Genomic DNA, 21,003 nt, shown 5'->3' on the forward strand with positions numbered 1-21,003 from the left:
ATGATGCGTCCGCCAAGCGTCCACAAGGCCCCACTCAGCCTGCCATTCCCGCCGTACCTTGGCCATTCTCCGCACCGCCGACTGGGCCAATGGCGGGTGAGACCTGTCTAGTTCCGCATCCTCGACAGAGTTGAAGTCCCCGCCCATAAACACCGTGCCGACCAGGACGGCCGCCAGTCTCCCAGACAGCCGCGAGAAGAAGGCTGCCTGGTCAAGATTCGGAGCGTAGATACTGCAGAGCGTAACATCCCGGCCATCCATGCAGCCCACCACCACCACAAATCGCCCCTCTGAATCCACTATCGTGGACGTGGGCTGAAAAGGGACCCCCGCACGCACCCAGATCAGAGCCCCACTTGCATACGCCGAGTACATGGTGTAAAATAACTGACCCCTCCATCTCTTCTGCAACGCCTGCCCTTCCGTCTGCGTGATATGAGTCTCTTGTAAAAAGGCTACCTGAATCCCTCTGCGAACTAAGTAAGCATGCACCTTATATCGCTTTCTCATGGAGTTCAGCACTTGCACATTCCAGGTTATACATTTTAGTTCAAGTCGGGTCGCCATAGGCAGGCATACAACAACTCACACCGTCACGCAACCTGACGGGCACACTGACATCCCCCCCAAATTCAAAGCATCCCCAACATATCCTCAACCCTCCCCTCCCCAGAACAGGCTCCAAACAGTCGTTACCCATCCAAATCCAAACCCCCGCTGTCGGGGGAACTCTGGTAACAACCAGAGACTCACAAGATATGTGAGGTAGAGGGGGTGACCCTACGCCAACCGGGCTAGACCGTGAACCCTCCTGCTCAACTTGTCGACCAGATCCCTGTCATGTAAGCCTTCTCACCCCGACAATCTCCCACCTCCCCGTCCGCCTCCTTTCCACGGGGCCCTCCACCCCCCCAGGGGGCCTCCCCATCTCAGGAGCACAACAGGCATCCCCCCGCCGACACATGTCCCCAGCAACAATCCCAGTAGGCTCTAGCAGCCGCTTAATCTCTGGCAGGCCCTCTTACTGTACACCATTTGATGTCCAACAGAGTCACTCATCCAGCAGGTCATCTGCAGTCCGTGGCGTGACCAGTGGCAACTCGTCCAGATTCGCCTCCGACCCTCCCGATCCCCCTTCATCCGAGCCATGTTGTGAGCCCGAATCGACCACAGAAGTCGCTGCCACCGCTCCAGAAATGACGGATACCGCCTGCAGCGCCGCGTGCCTTTCCAACTCTGTCTGTGAGGTTGATTTGGACCGCTTGCCCAGAGGACGTTTCCTGTTGCGGCTGTTCCGTCGTGACTTCGAGTGGGCCTCGGCCATCTTCCCCCAAGTGCCGGTGCCATCTGCGCCCGCCCGGTAGCGTTCCAGCCACTGCCAGGCCTCCTCTGGTGTGTCACAGAAGGTTGCCACCCCGTCCACCATCACCTTCAGTCGAGCCGGGAACAAAAAGGAGTACTGCACCCCCTTCTCGCGCAGGGCCCTTTTGACTGCCAGGAATGAAAAGCGATTCCATTGCACCTCCTGAGAGTAGTCCGGATAGAGAGAAACGGAGGCATTATCTACCTTGTACGGTCCAGATGTCCGGGCCTGCCGCAGGATGCCGCAGGATGAGGTCGCGGTCCCTAAATAACACCAGCTCCGCGCCCTTCATACGGTCCTTTAATTTATCGTGGTCTGCCCTCAGAAGCCCAGGCTCGTTGACACCAGCGATATATCATGATGTAGCGATTCCCTAGTGTCCGAGATAGCTTCAAGTATCTGGACCATCTGTATATAGCCACCCAATAGCCGGGTTTCCGGCGGCGCCCTGCTCCTGGGTGTCAGGTAAGTCCTCACCCTGGTCCGTGTGTACTGTCCCTGGCACCTTGCGTGGTTTCCCCATCTCTCAACTTTCCAGCTCCCGCAGCAGCGGCCCAGGATCACCAGTAGGGTGGAGCAGGCGCGTTGGCACCGCGCACTCACTCCTCGTGTTTATACACCCCCTTCAGGCACTTGTCCGAGTCATCCTTGGCGCCCCCGCTGCTATGACCGCCGAGCCCCGCTGGCGCCTCCGGGCTAGCGGTGAAGCTCCTCGCGCGGCCGGTGTCTACGCTCACCGCGGTATGACTTCCAACCGCAGGGCCCCCGCGCCCACCTCCAGACCGTGCAGGAGTGACCGTATCGTAATACCGGCCAGATCTCCAGGGGTCGGCCCCGTTACTCAGACCAGGGAAGCCATCACCAGGGCGCCACGTGCGCCTGCCGCTGCAATGTCAGTTCTGCGTGCCACCACGGTTCAACCGCCGACTCAGTTCGTCAACCTCCAGGCCTGCTATGTCACGGCCACACTCAGCCAGGTCCTCCACTCCAGGGCAAGTCCGCCGCAACCCAGATTCCCCCTCCTCGCTGGGCAAGAGAAGGCAGTGTGCAGTAGGCTGTTATGCAGGGGCTCCACCCTATGCATTCGTCACTGCCATCGCCATCGGCGCTCCGGTGGGTCCCGGTGAACCCCCGCTGGCCGCCAGTGAACCTCAGTAGTTGGCCTCTCTCAAGTGCCGGGATCGCCTCCTCCTCCACCTCGGTGAGCCCCGGGTAGAGCGCCCTCTTCAGGCCTAGGCCCGCACCTCGAGGGTACCGGCCCCTCGCCACCGGTATGGTCGCCTACCTGCCTGGGGCGGCCCCCCCTCGTCTCGCTCCTCACCGTGCTATGCTCACGCTGTCTGCCTGTTCAGTCCGGGCCAGCGCTACCGCCAACTGCATGCAGCACCGAGGTTCCTGCTGGGCCAATGTGCCGCCGGGCCGCCCCTTGCCTCCGCCAATCAAGTCACCTCCACAGCCCAGGGGGAGCGGGTCCTCCTCCGATCGCAGTACCAGCTATCAGGTCCTCCAGCCGGTACCCCGCTGGCCGCTGCAGCCTCTACCACCAGGGGATCGCTTTAAGGGTTATGCTGCCATGTGTCTCCCCCTCCCCCTCTCCCCCGCTCGCCGCCGCCAAGGCCGTTGCTTGTGCCCCAAAGTCGGCCGGGTGCCTTTCAAGTTCAGGGCGCCCCGCGGGGTTGCGGTCCTCGCCGGGGGAGTCCTCTCAACAGGATAATAGCCGGGATCTTGGCCGGAGCTCGGAGCTCACGCGTCCATTCTCGGCGGCTCCCAAGCCACGCCCCCCTGTCTGGGCATAGGTTGCACCTCATTAGTACCAGTTTAACATCCAAATGTAGCAATTAGCAACAGAAAGGTGGCCAGTCAAGCTTTGCAAAAAAGTATTTGACTGTGCAGCAACACGTGTCGCTGTGTTTTTAGTAACTTTTGAACCATTTGAGCTAGAAACAAAAATTATTTTTGGAAAAAATCTGCAGATTATGCAGCAGATGATGGATTGTGTTGCAAATGTGGCAAATCTATAGATATGCAAAAAATGCAATGTCAGCACAATTGCATAATTCCGGTGGCCCTGACAATAAATTCAGACAAGTGATTGCCCAAGAGCACACCATTTGGCCAAATGGGAGGCAGGTATTAAAAGAAAACCTGTCACCTGATTCCATATCTCCAACCAGTCTACTAGTCGACAACTGGGGTGTCAGGGATTCGGATGGCAAGGCGAAGGGGCTGTCCCTTGCAGGGAATAGCCAATCAGTTATGGGCCCTGCTCAGCTTTAGAACATTGTGTATTTCAATAATAAAACTTAGATTAGATGTCAAATATCCTCATTCCATGTTTAAAATGAACTGGTTAGACCAGGTCATGCGGCAGTGGGTACTTACTAGACAGTATGTGTGGTAGATGTTGATATTTACCACTGCAGCATAAAAGCCTATGACTATGTCCTTCTATTTGTATACCAGAGTTTATTTTCTAAACCTTTCGCTCAAAATTTGGATTGCGACCAGTCAAAGCTTACTCCAGGAGGTGGTTAAGGGATTATAACGCAATTATAGTATGAAAAGTCTCAAACTCAATAAACTCAATCTTCAGCTGAGTTATCTTTTAACATGACCTGTTTTAGAGGGGTGATTTAGAATTAATTAGCAAAATCTGCTATGTGACTCATAGTTCCCCTGCTCCCCAATAAACTTCTTCTCATGTCTCTGCACACAAAATATGTCTGCACACAAGCAGTGGTTCTCCAAAGGCACAAATTGTCCTGGGAAGTGATAATATGGCTACCCTACTTAGCAGCTCTAGCAGTGATGGCTGGGGACCATGGCTGTGAGGCCCAGCGAAGGTGACTTTCCTTTTCTGGGTCTTGCAGGACAAGACCATGGATGTGAAGGCCAGAGCAGTGGTGCCACATCCTTTGGGCCTTGCAGCACTACATCACAACTGTGAGGCCAGAGGATGGGAAAACACTCCCATTGGCCTCACAACTTTGGGGCATGGTGGGGTGGTCCAAGGGAGGGAACACCCTTCCCCTGGGCTTGCAGTGCTACACCATTGTTGTGATGCAGATGGTAGAGGGTTCCCTTATTTTGGGTCCCCTCTTCTGGGCATTGCAGCACTAGGCCATGGTTATGGGGAGTGGAGGCCCCTACCCTATGCCTTGCAGTCATGGTGAAGTTTTGCCAGCTAATGGGGAGGGCAACTCTTCCCTAGGCCCTCTAGCCATGCTTATGTGCTGCGAGGCCCATGAGTTAGTGTGCTCCCTCCCCTAATCCTCTCAGCGCTACATTATGTTTGAGAGGCCCAGGAGGTGGGGTGGTGCCTTGTGTGGTCACCTCCCCTGGACCCTAGTGAAACTGTCTCATAGCGCTGTACCATGGCTCTGTGAATGAGTCATTATCAAGGTCCATGTCCTGTTATGTCTTTTCCTGTGATTTCACGCTGTATGCAAATTAGAGGGACCTAACACATTTCCTTTCTGCCTGGGCATAGCCATCAGTAAGGGGAATAGCTGTCAGCAGTGCAGTGGCACTGGGCCCAGGGTTATTTAGTGCCCAATGTAACCAAATTATGGCTTTCTTTTTCTGTGCAGCCAGGGGACAAAAGTTAGGGGATGCTTTTACTTTGCACAAGCACCCTTGGCACCATTACGGTGCTATGTGCCTCTCTTCCATGGGCATTGCAGCCATATTCCAGAGCTGTGAGGCCCAGAAGAGGCCCGCCTGCCCACCCTCCCTGTGGTTGGACACTCAGGGAAAGAAGCACCAGCCCATGAGTTTAGCAGAGAAGGAGTATGGCTGTGAGCCTCACTGGGAGCCTTTCTCAGGACGTAGTTATCAGTAGTGCAGCAGGTGCAGTTGCAGGGCTCATTGATGTAATGGAGCCAGTGCATACATATTATAGCTGCGTTTTACTGTCCGGCATGATTTTCATGAATCAGATCTCATGGCTACATTACTATGCCACTGGTCCCTTCTCTCATGCACCGCACAGCCATGATCCAGAACTTTGAAGCTCAGGAAAGGGCCATCCTCTCCTAGGCTTACCAGCCATTGTTCAGTGCCGAGAGGCCCATTGGAGCCAGCCTGCTGTTCTGGGCCTTGAAGCACTGGTCCATGGCTGCAAGGCCCATGGCAAGAGTCCCTCTGAAGGGCGTGGTTATCAATAGTGCAGTGGGACCATGGCCTTGTGGGGTTATGGGACCAATGCACCCAAATTATGGCTGTTTTTTTACTATCCACTAAAGAGTATACAAAAAGTGACTGATGGAATGCTTGAATTAATCTCAGCAACTGGTAATTACTGGAGCTGCATTTCACTCCATTGTTATTTTGCATACCACGCCACCTCAGTTTGAACCCAACTATATGCAAATCAGTCTTGATCCTGCTCCAATGAGAAGGGTACAGACTGAACTGCCAGGCCAGGTCCTTCCCTGAACAGGAACAAAAGCAACCCAGGACAGATTTCGCCCTAGTGAGGGATCATCAGCCAGGTATCGCTTGGTACCAGTGACAGTGTGCACAAGACCCACATCTGGGTAAACCCGTCCGACTTAGGGTGACGCACTAAAATATTCCAAAAGGTGAAAGATGGAATGCTAGAATTAATCCAAGCCACTGCTAAGGCTGATGCCCCCGAGATCAATTGAGGTTCACCAGGGGATCCTCACCCCAATTTGAAGATCTCTGCTTACACCATTTGTCTGTATATTTTGTGTGCTTCCAATATGAGAGATTTTACTCAGTTGATGTGGCACGGATATTTTGTTCTATATTGTTATATCCCTTAAACTTCTATTGTTATTTTTACTTTTCTGCTCTGTTTTAGACATGAAAATACTATCCATGATGGTAAAATACTGACCAGACACAATCCTAGAGGCCGGGCCACCCTTCCATGGGCCTTGCAGCCATAGTCCAGCACTGTGAGACCCAAAGAAATGGGTCAGTTAGTGGGCCTGGCTCGCACCATTTTTTAATTGCATTGGAATGTTTGCTTTCCGGGTGTTGTTCAAAATTAGGAGCAATCAAATTAGAGGAGATTTATTTCAAATTTATTAACTGAATCTGCATCATGCTAATGTACAAACTGAAATGCACTCTGGAACCATGTAAATGCTAATTATTAGTATCAGAATATTTAAAAGCTTAAGAAGACATTGATAAGTGTGTTTGAGCCATGGCTCATGGCACAACATTAAACACTTTTAACCTACATATGTTTGTATTCTGGTCGTTTCTGATATTTTTCAGTGACTAAGGTAATGCCTTTAATAGAGGTCAAGCTATTTTCAACTGTTTTATTTGCATTCATATCTTTATTTCCACATACACTTTCTTGTACTGGGTATCTGGGAAACCTTCTGAGAATTTGAATCCACACTGGGCCCCTGAGAGGCATTCTACATGCTGAAGCACACCTCACTAGGGCATGAAGAAATATGACCACATCAGAACACCATGATGGGACTCCACAGATACCCCATGCCCGTACCATCTTCAAGTTCAGCTTCATCATCTGCAAAGCCATCAACATACGTTAACAGTCCACAAACCAGATACCTTTCCCATCATTCCTTGACTTTATGCTAGTCATTGACCCTGTACAGTGCTCTGCTGCTGTTGACTACGCTTGCACTACATGACCGACACCCCTGCCTACTTGTATGACAAGCTCGCCATCTACAGTGGTTCTCCATACAACGGCAGCAAGGACAGCTTCAGATGGAAGAAGATGTGCTAAAAAGATAAAGAAAACAAGAAAAAGGCCATTTCCATCTATTCACCAAGAATCTTGAATGTCATTCCCATATCCACCCGGACAGCCCAAACCCAGCTCCAATTTTGAACAAGCATTTGCAATGCAATAGTTCTCGCATTTACGAGAGTTTAAGCTATTGGCATTATAAATGCCAATAGCTTAAACTCTCGCAGATGCGATACCTATTGCATTTAAAATATTTTGTGTGTCAAAGAGCCCATGCTGCGCTTTCACGTTAATGGCGGCCGCGCCCCTTTCTTTAGACAAGCTGCGTCTTAAGAAATGGGTGAGGCCACCATTAAAGTGTACCTGTGGCATGGGGGATTTGACAAAAAAAGCATTGGAATGTCAACTTGACAAACAAATGCTTTTTTTTGTAAAAGTGTCCCATGCCGCGCTTCCACTTTAATAGCAGCTGCGCACCTTTCTTTAGACGTGGCTTGTCTAAAGAAAGGTGGAGCAGAGCTCCATTAATGTGAAAGCACCACATGGGCGCAAGTAAACAAAAATAAAGAAAGAAAGAAGCGCGTCCGCTATACTTAAAGCGGGCCACCATTAGTAATTAAAATAAAAGCGGGCGGAGAGCTGCGGCGTAGTAGGTGGAATAAGGAGGGGCAGGTCAATTAAGAAAAATAGTGCTCACAGCCAAGATAAAGCAGACTGTGTAACAAGACAAGTAAAATGTCCAGTAGTTATGGGAGGTAACAAATGTAGACAAGGCGGTACCAAGAAGGGACTAGCAATGATTTTGCAAGGACAGTAACAGCAGAAAATTGAAAAGATGGGCGGGACATGGGCGGAGCTTTAAGTCCCTACCTCAATACAGCATGCCTAACAGAGCAGCGCATGCGCTGCCCAGGCTCAACCTAAAAAATAACACAATGAACAGAGATCACACAGGAAGTGATTTCCATATTAAAGGATTGTGGTGGAGCACACAAAAATACATATCTGGACAAGAAATTGAGAGTTGCACTTTAGCAGTTATGAAAAAGTGGCTCTCTATATTAGAGCACACTGTGAGTGGATATATGATGCTAGGGTGAGGAGAAGATTGCCCCATTGTCTCAACTTTTGCAGAAATGTCACAAGTGATGTCGGACAACAACTATCCCAATTTATACTTCCCTCAAAGGGAGAGCCAAGGTAAGTGAATTTGGTATGCACCAGGATGAGGGCACCAATTTATGATGCTCACAGACAGATTTATTGCTCATCACTCAGGAGAACCAGAGACCCGTGCAGCCTTGCACACTGAACGGGTGCTATGTAGAGGTCGGTAAGGGATCAGCAGTTGTTTACATTTTGATTAGGGGGGTGCTGCTCCAAGAAAGGTGAATAAAAACAAAATATGGGTTGTACCACAGCCCAATGAGAAAAATAGCGTTATCAACATACTTGATTAAATATGTTCTCACCTAGGGATACACCCACTTAAATGACTTGTTAATGAAAAACAATGCAAATTGAGCCCATGTGCTCAGAAAAAAACACTTTTATATTATTTACACGAATTTAAAAGATTATGCAATCGTTCATAGGGAACTGGAACTCTGAGAAAGTAGACAGTAAAAACTCTACAGATTCAACATCAGGCCAAAAGTATATCAAAGAGCCTATTTGTCACACTTGGAAGAGGGTGGTATGTAAATAATGAAATACAATTATATATATAAAAAAGTGTAGCCCCTCTCAAAGCTTTGACTCCAAAACGGCCTTAAATTGCATGGTCTTAATCTTTTTCACCCATGGGCGATGGCCCATGTGTAAAAGTGCATGGTCCCTGTTTCGACCAGGGCATGTGCAGCATTTGCCCACACAATTTGAGGTAGATTTTACCTGGTTAAAACAGTGCAGCCAAACACTAAAAACTCATTTTATGGAAATGTAGCACTCCTATCATACTATAGAAAGGAAACTTCACCTTTCACTTTAAATCCAATCAGAACTATAGCAAAGAGACTACAAATCTGACTTGCAATGGAGTGAAATTCAAAGAAAGCACAGTGATGCTTTCCAAGTCACTCTCAAAGTGTCGAAATCTGATTCACGCACTTCACTCCATGCATACGCCAAGGTGAGTATGTGTTCTATTTACCCACACTATTTTCTCTAGGTTTTAACTAGATAAATCAGGCAGGCATAACATCTCAATGTGAGCAATTTAGCTACCTTATACACGGGGAAACAGCTTCAGTCACTGACACATTTCAGCCATAACCATCTTGTTTATGCTGCATGTGAAGATTGACTGCCGGTTTGGAGAGGTATCCACTGCCATTAGAGACTCTAAAAGTCTACTTAAGCTGTAGGGTGCCTGTTTCAGGGAGGGGTAATCTACAGCGATAGGCATTGAAATGTTAGGTCTACTGCCATAGTCTGGACCGGGAAGAATGATGGGTTGGCATCAAAACCGAACAAAACCAGTTACTGTGGAACGGAAAAGGTTATCTGTTTGAAAGAGAGATGACTGTTAAATGCCTCCTGAGATGAAGCATTCTGTTTGACCGAACCTGTCGTGGACCCCGAACACCCGTACACTCAAGGCAAACCACTCTTTACCTCTGTGTTCATCGCCATCTTACTCCTGAGTCAGCCGCGTTGCACTGTGGAGAGCAACATGGTAACTAAGAGAAGCTCGTCCTTAGCAACCGCAGAAAGGTGCATTGTCGCTTGGAGGGGGAGAGGTTAATCATTTCATCAAACAGAGAACAGTTCCATGGATTAAGTTAACAATGGATTTCTACAACATAGATAAAATAAACACTGCTCTCTTACGTGGGCTATTGCCAACAAAGACTTCGTTTTCCAGAAAATAACTACTCCCCTTTAAAGACAGCTTGGCATCAGGGACAACAGGAGGAAGGGGGGTGGGAGGCATGGACAACGGGAGGGAGATTGGGTGGGGGTAAGAAGGCAAGGACAACGGGAGGAAGGGGGGTGGGAGGCATGGACAACGAGAGGGAGGGCGTGAGTGGGGGTAAGAAGGAAAGGATAAAGGGAAGGAGGGGGTTTCAAGAATGCACCAACACGTCATGCCTGCAGTAGAAACTCATTAAAGAAAATAGTGCTCACAGTCTAAATAACAGGTACTGTGTAACAACCGAAATAAAGGGGCCAGTCGCCATGGGAGGGGACACATGAAGAGGAGGCAGTACTAAGGAGGGACTAACAAGCCTATTTATAAATCAGAAGCAAGCATTTAGGACAAACAATGACACAAGCCAATGGCAAATATGGGCGTAGAGTCGGCGGGGCTTCTATTTGCTACTCCACCACAACAAGTCTCGCAGAGCAGCACATGCGCACTGGCTCAGGCTCGACCTAAAAACAGTGAATACTAAAAAACAAAACAAAATCATGACGCAGTCACTATCTACATACCATCTACTATACCTATCACATGTTGCTGGTGTCTTGGACTCTGGACAGTGCTTTGCAACTCTTCCACTAGGTTTCTGCTATATAAATACTTCATAAATATATATGTACCTAATGCACCAATCTCGAAACAAATTGTTAACATTTGATTGAACTTATAAGTTTTTGGAAAGACCCAGGCCAAACCTTTCCATCCAGTATGACTAATTTAATGTATTTCTAGTTGATTGAAATGTAAGATAGAAGTACTTATTTTATTAGTGTTACCATTTATGTTTTTGTTTTACTAATACTTGCAGCAAGAAAGGTGCTTCTTGCAAAGTTGATGGCTCTTCCTATGATTCTGTGATTTAATGTTGTATGCAAATTAGGTGGGCCTCACACATTCCTTTTCTGCCCTAGGCCCAACAAATCCTAGTACCGACCCTGGTAAAAAGAATAAAGCCACTGGCTGAAGTAGTCGGACTCAACCCCTACTCTCTCTGACCAACTTCCTACTTGTACTTCTTTTTAACCTAAAAGGGGCTCAGGACTGTAAATCCTTCAGCAGTCCATATGTTAATGATAGTGCAATTGGCATACAAAGGTGTCTCCTTAAATAATGGACACTTTGAAAATATTTAAAAGTATCCGGACGCACCCTATTTTACATAATTGAAAATGGCAACATTATTTTATGACTGCAAAATCAAGAGTAATGGTGACAAAATGTTGACAATAGTTGAACAATGTGTTTGTAGATGAAGACATGCATAATCTCATACTGAGTCATTTTTTTTACATATATGTGTTGTTTACTTTTTCTCCTTTCTACTGCACCTCTGTTTTCCTAGTTTATTATAGGCGAGTTGTTTTGTGCTATTTGTCAAAACATGTTCGCAAATACAATTGGCTGAAGAGATCCCCACGTATGAATATACCACTGTCTATATACTGTTGATGAGACATCGTAGTGCTTAGTTAACTTAAATTAAGAATTAAATTAAAAAGCTGGCAGCACGCACGCGTTTAAGGCACTAGATATACAGTAACGTCTTCAATGGGCTAGTTATTCCATTCCTTTCCTTGGAATCGCTGATGGAATAACGTGGTTGGGTCTGCGGGCAGGGAATTAAAAAGGACAGAAACATGTTTGTTGTTGCGTAACAGGAACCGACTGCAAAGGTTAAAAGAATAATCAAATCATTAGTGCACAGTGGCTTCTTAAAGGATTAACATTTTCGAACGTATTACAGGAAACCGAAGTAAGCCTGTTCCAGGTAAGTTTAATTAAAAACGTTATCCATCTGGCAAGATGATACAGCTAGTGGTTAAGGAAAGATGGTATTGGTTTAAATATGTTTTTAATTGTGTATGTCTCCTGTGACTCTCTCAGAAAACACTGCGCACGCGACAGCTTTTTCAGCCGCTTAATACAGCCTCAGTCAAGTTAGGCGCTGAAAGAAAAGTCACTCCCTCACATTTATGCCATATCCATATGAAACTCGCGTGTGACGACGAAACTTACCAGCTGCTTGCGAGCCCATCCACATAACGTGCACACTACTCTCACCCTCCATCTACATGCTTCTACTATAAAACATTTTACTTCGGCATCAAACACAACTAAAAATAAAATGGTTTGAAAAACACGAAGACAAGGCACATGGCACTGAGGAGAGCTGCCAGCCAATAAAATGTTGTCACAGACTGCTGAGCTTGTTGGAGCCCCATGTGTTCAATCTGTAAATGGTATCTTCTAGACTGCCTCAGAACCAGATGTAACTTGAAAGGTTCTACTGAGTTCCTCTATGTGTAGTGAGCCATCAGGACCTTCCCTGCTGTAGCTCACTGCAACGGATATACACCCGGTAACATCCTCTGACCAGGTGTGGCACCAGGCCTTGATGTAGTATCCGGCTGGATACAGTCTAGTGTTTGGCATGTGATGTAAGACACTCTACACCCACCCACCCACCACAGGCGTCACCAGTCAGGTGACCCTGTTAATAAAAGGGGCCATGCCCACGTGCCCTGGGCCCAGTTACTGCACCAGACTACCTTGTGTCCGTGTTAGTCACTCCTCACCATGTGGGCCTGAGGCCCGGTTCTATAATGGCGACGAAGGTTGGATCTGACCCCGCATGCTCGCTGGGCGGCACTCCATTGTCCTTCATGGGGAGGAAATGAGCCAGAGGATGCAGCATTCCCCACTTTGCTGCCTCCAGAAGCCCACAACTGGAAAGACGGGTTCGGCAACTGATGCGGGCCCGTGGCGTCAAGATGTGGGGTGAATGGTGACTGGGCGTCTCGTACCTCATCGGTTCCTGAAGAAACAAGAGGGGAAGAGCACTCCCCATGAAGTACGGACCAGGGTGCAGGAGCCATCCGATTCCGGTGAGACATAGTTGCCCCCGCTATGCCAGTAATGAAGCTACTGCCGCGCTCAGGTGATCTCCACTGCAATCATGAAGCCCTGTAGTTACTGCACCAGACTACCTTGTGTCCGTGTTAGTCACTCCTCACCATGTGGGCCTGAGGCCCGATTTTACACTTATATAATAAAGGGGCGTAGACCGCAAGGGCCTTCTGCCAGTACCTTCTCTGTATGTACGTGTGTCTAATCAGGCTGTGCCTAGCGGGATACAGATACCCATATCGCACCAAGTAGCTCCGCTACACTGGCGATGAGGGTCTTCCAGGTGTGTCTACCCGGGACTGAAGATTACGTTGTCCTTCTGGCTGCTCCATGCGGAGTTGTGCCATGTCCGAGTGCCGGCACTTCCGCGACCCAGTCCCGGACTCTGGCAGTGGAGGCTGTGGAGCCATGACCCCGTCAGCATCGATCTCAGACAGCGTGATATCCTGCAGTTGGCCGCACGACCCACTCTGCCTGCGGAGTGTGTCTGGGCCGCATTGCACCAGCTAGGAGCTGCACACGCACCACACCCTGCTGCCTGATTACTGGCCTGTTATGGCAGGAAAGCATTGTAGCCGGAGCCCGGAATCCTCCAGCTAATAAGGTACACCTGTGCCTACTCAGCAGCTGGGACACTGTCCTAGGGCTATACTGGACTTGTAGGTAGGCATCCTAAAAAAATATATAAATAAAGAAAACAAAACAAAAGCTAAAAAAGAAGAAGTGACATGGCAACTGGGCGATCACTGCATTTGGCTAGAAGAAATTTCCTAGACAGACTAACTGAGCAGAGGAAACGCAGCAGCCACAAGACACAAGCCCCTGCCACACACAAACAGCAAGACAAAAGTAGAGTCAGACGCAACACATCATATGTGACAGAGTGCCAGCAGTCTTAGCATCTAACAGCAGGCCTCGCACAGGAAAGAATTGAACCACACACATTTGGTGCAGCCATGACAGATGGTGCAAATGTGGCACCATCACAAAGGCAACCACCCAGTTTCCCCCACAACATGCACTAGTAGGGGTACTAAAACCATTCAGCGAGCACACTTATCCAGCTGCAGCCTCATCCAGCTGGAAGACATGGGCCGGGAGGTTGGAAAAATACTTTGTCGCCACCTGTGAGAACGATGGGGCCACCAGGCTCTGCTTCCTACTCCATTATGCAGGAGAAGAAATCTACAAACTATTTGAACACTTAGCCAACACAGTAGCGGCAACTGACTATGAAGCATCCCTGAGAGTCCTCAAAGCGCATTTTGAACCACAGTTAAATCCAGACATTGATAGTTTCAAGCTCCACTAAGCTTACCAATGAGAAGGCGAGTCCATAGGCACCATTTACGCCCACCTACGTGAACCGGCTAACACATGCACAGCAAACAACCAGCCAAAAGAAAGAGCACAGATCAGTAGAGAGGACTAATGCACTGTACACTTAAGGGAAGGCAAGCTTGCCCTCCTCAATCTGGATCTCGCTGCAGGTGCTATGGCTGCGGTGAACACCCCCTAGATGGCTGCCCCATGCAGGGCCGCACATGCTCAAATTGCGGCAAATTGAATCACTTTGCAACAGTATGCAGAGGGGGTAGAGAGGGAGAGGTGACAAAGGAAGGTGGGCCCTATCCAGAGCTATACAACAGCTATCCCTGGATGAACCAGAACCCCTGGTGCCCACAAAATAGCTGCCACGTTACAGACACCGGCTTGAAGACTCATCGCCTGATGAGAAGGAGGGAGTTTTCCTCATCTCATTCACAAGCCACCTGATGAGGCACAGAAGGTCACAACCCTTGTGTGTGGTGGAGATTGCTAGGTTGGAAGTCAAGGCCCTCTTTGATACTGGCACGTCAGTAAACGTGATGGGCATTCAAAGGACAGGTATCAGGTATCTCCGGTCCAAGCTGACAATTTCCCTGTCGTACACCAAAATCTTCATGTATGGGAGCCCGACCACGTTGCCACTGAAAGGGTGCATGATCGTCAGTGTGAAGTCCGACAACCAGGAGATCATGACGACTTTCCAAGTGGTCGACAAAGAAGATGACACCCTATTAGGGAGCCACACAGCTGAAGATCTGGGCCTCGTGTCCTTTGCACGAAATGTACGGCCTATCAGACTGACGAACTGCTAAACCAATTCCTGTGCTATTGAGTGGTCTAGGGTGTCTGAAAGTGCTGTCAATCAAGCTACACATTGATAAATCAGTCAAGCCAGTGGCCCTTCATCATCAGCGTGTGCTTTTCCACCTGAGGCCACTAGTAGAACAGAAATTGGACAAGCGTGAGAGCCTGGGATGGATTGATTGATTGAAAAGTGTCTGGCCCTACCCCCTTGGTGTCCCCCATTGTCATGGCAGAAAAGCCAACTCAACCAGAGAAAGTACGCCTTTGCATTGATAAGAGCTTCCCCCAATCAAGCCATCAATCAGGAGGGGCATATCACGCCCACGATGGACGATATTATTGCCGAATCAAGGTGGTTCTCCAAACTGGATTTGAACGCCTGCTATCACCAGCTGCTCCTTTTGGAAGAGAGCAGATATAGAACAACTTTCTCCAAGTACCTTGGGCTCCGTGGGTACAGAAGACTGAAGTTCGGCATCCCCTTAGCAGCAGAGATGCCATAAGGGAAACACTGTCGGGAATCCAGGGCGTCACGAATGTGAGCAACGAAATCCTGATCTACTCCACAACTGCTGAGGAGCACCATAAACACCTGTGAGCCATACTAAAGTGCCTGTGGGAGTACAGAGTCACCCTGCATAGAAAAAAATGCTTTTTCCTCCAAACATCCATTGAGTTTTTTTAGATACGTGTTCAATCAGGAGTGCAAGTCTATCTCCACAAATCGCAGGCTATCAAAAAGGCCCCTGCTCCAACCACCATGCTTGTTCCTAATCTCACAACCATCCTCGAGCTTTCCAAGATCAATGCCCCCTGGACCTGAGGGTAATGTAAGGAAGAGGCATTTTAGGAGATAGAGGAAGCCTTACTTACCAAGACAAAGATGGCCTACTTTGACCCAAAGTAGCAGACAGAGCTGCTCAGTGATGCGAATCCTAGAAGCCTAAGGGCTGTACTCACCCAGAAAGTAGAGCCAGGGAGATGGGAGCCACTCGTATTCGCCAGTAAAGCACTAACAGACTTAAGCATGATATGCCCAGATAGAAAGGGAAGCCCTTGCCATCAAATGGGCCAGTGGACACTTCCACTTGTACCTCTGTGGGAGACCGTTCAGAGTGATTACTGAACCTCAACCACTTGTCCCATTGTTTCAGGGGACGACGCCACACCCACCGGCATGGACAGAATGCGGGGCCATCCAGAGACAGCACTACCACATGGTGGTGGGTAACTGTCAGGAGTCCAAGAACCCAGCAGACATCCTCCCCTGCCATTTGCCCCACCTTACAGATGGAAATTATGACAATGCGGAGGTGACTGAAGAGTACGTCATCATGGTGCCAAAAGGAGCCTGTCTGAAAGGCACACACCCTAAGCGAGATTGAACAGGCCACCAAGAAAGACACCATGCTACCGAAGGTAACAGATGCCTTGCATAGAGGCGTGTGGCAGAACTTCCTCCACAATACCAACAGCTGGCATGGCACAAATAAGGAGCGGCTCACAAAGATGTGGAGAGTGTGCTAATCGCACACTCTCACACTCAGCATCACTCTAGACAGCATAATACTGGGGGGCTGATGGCTAGTAATACCTGACAGCCTACATCACCAGGTGACAGCACTGGCCCAAGGGGGGCACCAAGGGAAGGTAAGGATAAAGTGACGGGTGGGAGAGAAAGTGTTGCTCCCAGACCTTGAAGCCGCTTTAGACGCGATGGTGTAGCGATGTCCCTCATGTCAACTCACCAGCTCCCAGAAAGCACCTGCAGCAATTATTACAGAAGAACAATGCAGAGCCCGTGGCCCAAAGTCTGTTTAGATTGCAAGCGTTTTCGCGATGGGAGAGTGACCGTAGTTTTAGTGGACAGTTATTCGAGGTGCCCCATCGTCGATGTGGTCGACTCAACTGCAGCACCGGTGTTAGAAAGGACCTTTGCACTATTGGGCCTCCCTGAGGAGATCAAGATGGACAATGGCCCTACCTTCCATTGGTCAGAATTCAAAGAACTACTCAAGCACCTAGGGATACGACATTGCCACATCACACCAAAGTAGACACAGGCCAATGGCGGAGCAATTCATGCACACACTAAACAAAGCCCTCAGGATAGCCAGAGTGGAACGAGTCAACCCTGAACTCAGCCTCCAAAGATTCCTGTAAGAGTATCGGGGAACACTGAATTGCACCATACAATGCCCTCCGCGGTCTCTGATTCTCAAAGGACCCAGAGGTGACACCATCCTGGTCCACCCTGGCTGGACACCATCACTTAATTACCCTGTGAGCACCCAAACCCGGCGCATGCAGAACAACATGTACACAAGCCTGAAGCGGCAAGCCGCAATCCAGCTGATCTCTCCAAGTGACAAGGTGATAATTAAAGACTGAAAACCTGGATGGAAGAGGAAGTTCAGGACACCCTTCGAACCTGGAGTGTGAACCATGATTCGTGTCAATGGTACCATGGTCACTACCCGCAAAGGCAGCAAGACAGTCGTCAGGAACATCTCATGGTTTCAGAAGGTAGACCTTCTGGGTCACCGGGAGCTGGAAGTGGAAGCAGACGAGGCTATGTTACAAGGCACACCCCAGAGTTAAGCTAAGCCAAGTCGGGAAGGGATGCAGTGTGCCACCCAGACCTCCCCCGCGGCAAGTCACTGCCCCGGATATACACTCTGTAACATCCTCTGGCCAGGTGTGGCCAGAGGCTATATAATACAGGGGCATAAACAGCATGGGGTCTTCTGCCCCTACCTTCACCATGAGTATAATCATTGTACTGCAGCAATCGGGCCGCGCCTAGCGGGATATCCATACTGTACCGGTAGTCCCGCTACACTATGAATGTTTACAACACTTCTCTAGATTCTATCTAGACAGTAATGAAAAAGTCACAAAAACACAGTAGGACGACTATAAAATGGTGTGTGAAAATATACTTGACTATAACTACAAGTTAGTGCACAGCAGAGGAGCTAATGACATTTTCTTTAATGGAACACCACAATACTTCTATTAGGAAATTCCACTAACATTCATCAAGCATAATCTGCAAATACACATATATATAACTATTGCATTATTCATAATAATTCTTATGTACAGTAAGCGGACATTCATTTGCAATCACCCGCAGATTGTTATTTTTTTTATAAAAAGAAATCACCGTCAACTTTCGTTTTGAATGTATATATTTAAAAGAATAAGGTGCACTAACTATTAGACCAACCTGATCGCACAATCACAAAATGAACATCACCAAAGCAGCTACCAGCCACAGAAGCCAGTTTTCTGGCTTCAAAAGTTAAACAAACAAGCCAGCCACATGAAGTGAAGGTAAAAAAATTCAAAGTGAATACTGCAACAAAGGATTAGGCATGTGCCTACGCCGAAGCAGCTGTTTAGTAGGTAGGCCCAGGCATATCCATTCTTAGTCAATGAACCATGAAACCATATCAAGTTTTCAAAATAGCCAGATGAAACAATCTGCATGAAATAAAGCTATAAGGAAATTATTTAAGGATTTATTTAGAGTCTGATAGATAAAGAACTCGACCCTTGAGTTGGCGGCTGTTCCGTTGGAAGTACGACAAGGGCTACTGAAATTGTAACAAGGTTGATAGGCTACATTTATGATGGATTACCTGTCCACCAATTGGAAAAAACTGTGTTCACCCCATGAACAGATAATATTTTAATCATTTCCCCAAAATGGGAGTAGGCTTCTATTTAGATTTTTATATTAAGCCTATCTCTTCACCTAACTCATTCCATACCCTGCTCGCATTAGCCTATTTTCTTTGAATCCTCCAAAATACACCTTGTGCCGGAGGGGGTCATGACGGTGCCTATTGTATAGAGAGTGGTATTTTATCATGTGCATTCTCATAGCAGTTTATGTCTTTTCCATATAATAAGTCAACATGTAAAGTTTGAACCCAGGGAAAAATGCAGGTTTTTGGTGATATACAGGAGAAACTAATTGCGATGAGAACCTGGAAAACATGTTTCTGCTTTCTCTGTTGATAGCCTCTCTGCAACCTGGTTGCCAAGGGTCTTGGGAAGAAGACCTTGGTCAGAGTGTATGTAGAAATGACCACCACTGCAGCAAATACATGGATCAGCTGTCTTCCCACAGAGCGGATCACTATAGTCTGGGATTTAGGAAGTCTCTGGCATGGGTCTCACATTAGATTATGTCAAGGTCTGCCTTCAACATTCTCCTGTAATGCCACATCTGCTGTAACTATACACAAGGTCTAGTCTGCCCTCTAGTGGTGCAATGGGCAGTGCAGTCAAATCTTCAAGAGAAGCAGAGCTAACAGTAAACAGCAAATACAATAAGAGAAATTGGACATTTAAACCAGAAAATGACCAAATGTTAGTTTGTCATGGCCACGGTTGTCCCCCTTTGTGAGTGGACGATTTGCGTGTTATATCTATACTCCCTTGTAAAGTGGATCTGTAACTGCCTGCAGGTTTCCATTTCCTGTTCAGGGGTGAGTCACCCTAGACAGACCGTTAGCTTTTCAATGAACAAAACAAAGCATCAGTGCTTGCTATAAGACACTCACATTCAAAATGTTTAAACAGAACCAAGTTTTAGATGTTTCATGAATGGCCCCAGTTCATGTGCATTGCAATCTGCTTAGAAAATCAACCTATGGAAAATATTTTTGGGGAATATGAAAGGAGACTGCTTCAAGGATTGCTGCCACTGGGATAGATGCCAAATCATGATTATTTCTAGGACCAATGTCCGAGAGGTCCACATCAGGAATGGATGCATATGGACAGATATCAAAGACAGAACCTTTGGGCCTCATCACTTCAGCATCTTTACAATGATGGTTCCAAATGTAAATGCTAGTTGTGGATATAAGCAAAGTGTAGGATAAGGCTAGTCAGGTTTTTAAAGAGAACTAATTATCAAATTTGTAACAGTTGCCATCATTTTCTAAGGACGACTTGCATGTCTTATTACAGAATCACTGAACAGGCACATTTTTTTTGATACCTCAAACACTTAGTTATACACTTCGCAGAATGCACCAGAGTTGGGCAGAAATATTTTTTTTTATAAAAAAAACATTAGTGCTTTTTCCCCACTCAGATTACTTTGAAACCTCCGAGCGGCCTGTTGAAATGTATCAGCTTTCAGCTGCCAAATCACATTCTTTATATTAGGTTTGTAACAGAGCAAGGCACTTCAGGAGCCAGTTACGATGCTCCTGGAATTCTTCCACTGGTTTTTGTGAACATCTTTCAGCTCCACCACAAATCTCTTGATTTGTTTCGACAATTCCATCATCGATCCAGTGTAGCAATGCCTGCAATAAATAAACACATATATATGTATACATGTACATAAATATATACAGACAAACTTGGAATTAGTGTCCTGGAATCACAAATCATTATCTGGACATTACAGCAAGAAAACCTGCTCTGAACCAGCTTAAAAAAAGTAATGGAACTGAGATACAGAAATTCAGGGCAGTAGGTTTATAACAGAATGTTGTGCCAGTCCATTAATTACTTTTGCGCCATTTGGGTCTGTTGTTAAACTGAGTGCTGTGGTAGGCCTTCGAGGATGGAGAGTACCAGTTAGCCTATTCACAACGAAGAATCACAGCTATCCATTCAAAACAGAGTCATGGCAGTATATGGTGAAGAGACGTTCTATTTGTGAATGTGGTAAAAAATGATCAATGTTGACTTAGTGACAATTTCTACATCCCTCTTTGGAGTTGAATTATTGGAAACAGTGGTTACTGCAAGTTACTTTATCTACTTGAGAGGACTCGAGTAATGTGTAGCGTGCCAGTAGGTGGCTACTGAAAGCTTGGAGCTTCAAGCGCCACATTTTCACCTCCTCATGAAAGGATAGGCAACGTTTAGGTATTGTGATTACAGCAATATCTGAGATAAATGCCTCTCCTGGCCACCTCAAAGTGAATCCAA

At 47.5% G+C, this 21,003-nt stretch overlaps 1 protein-coding gene across 6 annotated transcripts in view; it reads right to left on the reverse strand.

Annotated features, from left to right (window-relative positions):
* Positions 1-18,549: 18,549 nt before the first annotated feature.
* AMZ2 (archaelysin family metallopeptidase 2) overlaps positions 18,550-21,003 on the reverse strand; it is a 670,313-nt gene continuing 667,859 nt past the window's right edge. For all 6 annotated transcript variants that reach the window (XM_078654298.1, XM_078654302.1, XM_078654303.1 and 3 more), the window contains one exon: positions 18,550-20,369. In XM_078654298.1, coding sequence (XP_078510424.1) covers positions 20,223-20,369 — 147 coding nt within the window. In that variant the 3' untranslated portion in view covers positions 18,550-20,222. The remainder of the gene's footprint in view (positions 20,370-21,003) is intronic.

This window comes from Lissotriton helveticus, chromosome 7 (assembly GCF_964261635.1).
Source record: "Lissotriton helveticus chromosome 7, aLisHel1.1, whole genome shotgun sequence".
In the NCBI taxonomy this organism is placed as follows: Eukaryota; Metazoa; Chordata; class Amphibia; order Caudata; family Salamandridae; genus Lissotriton; species Lissotriton helveticus.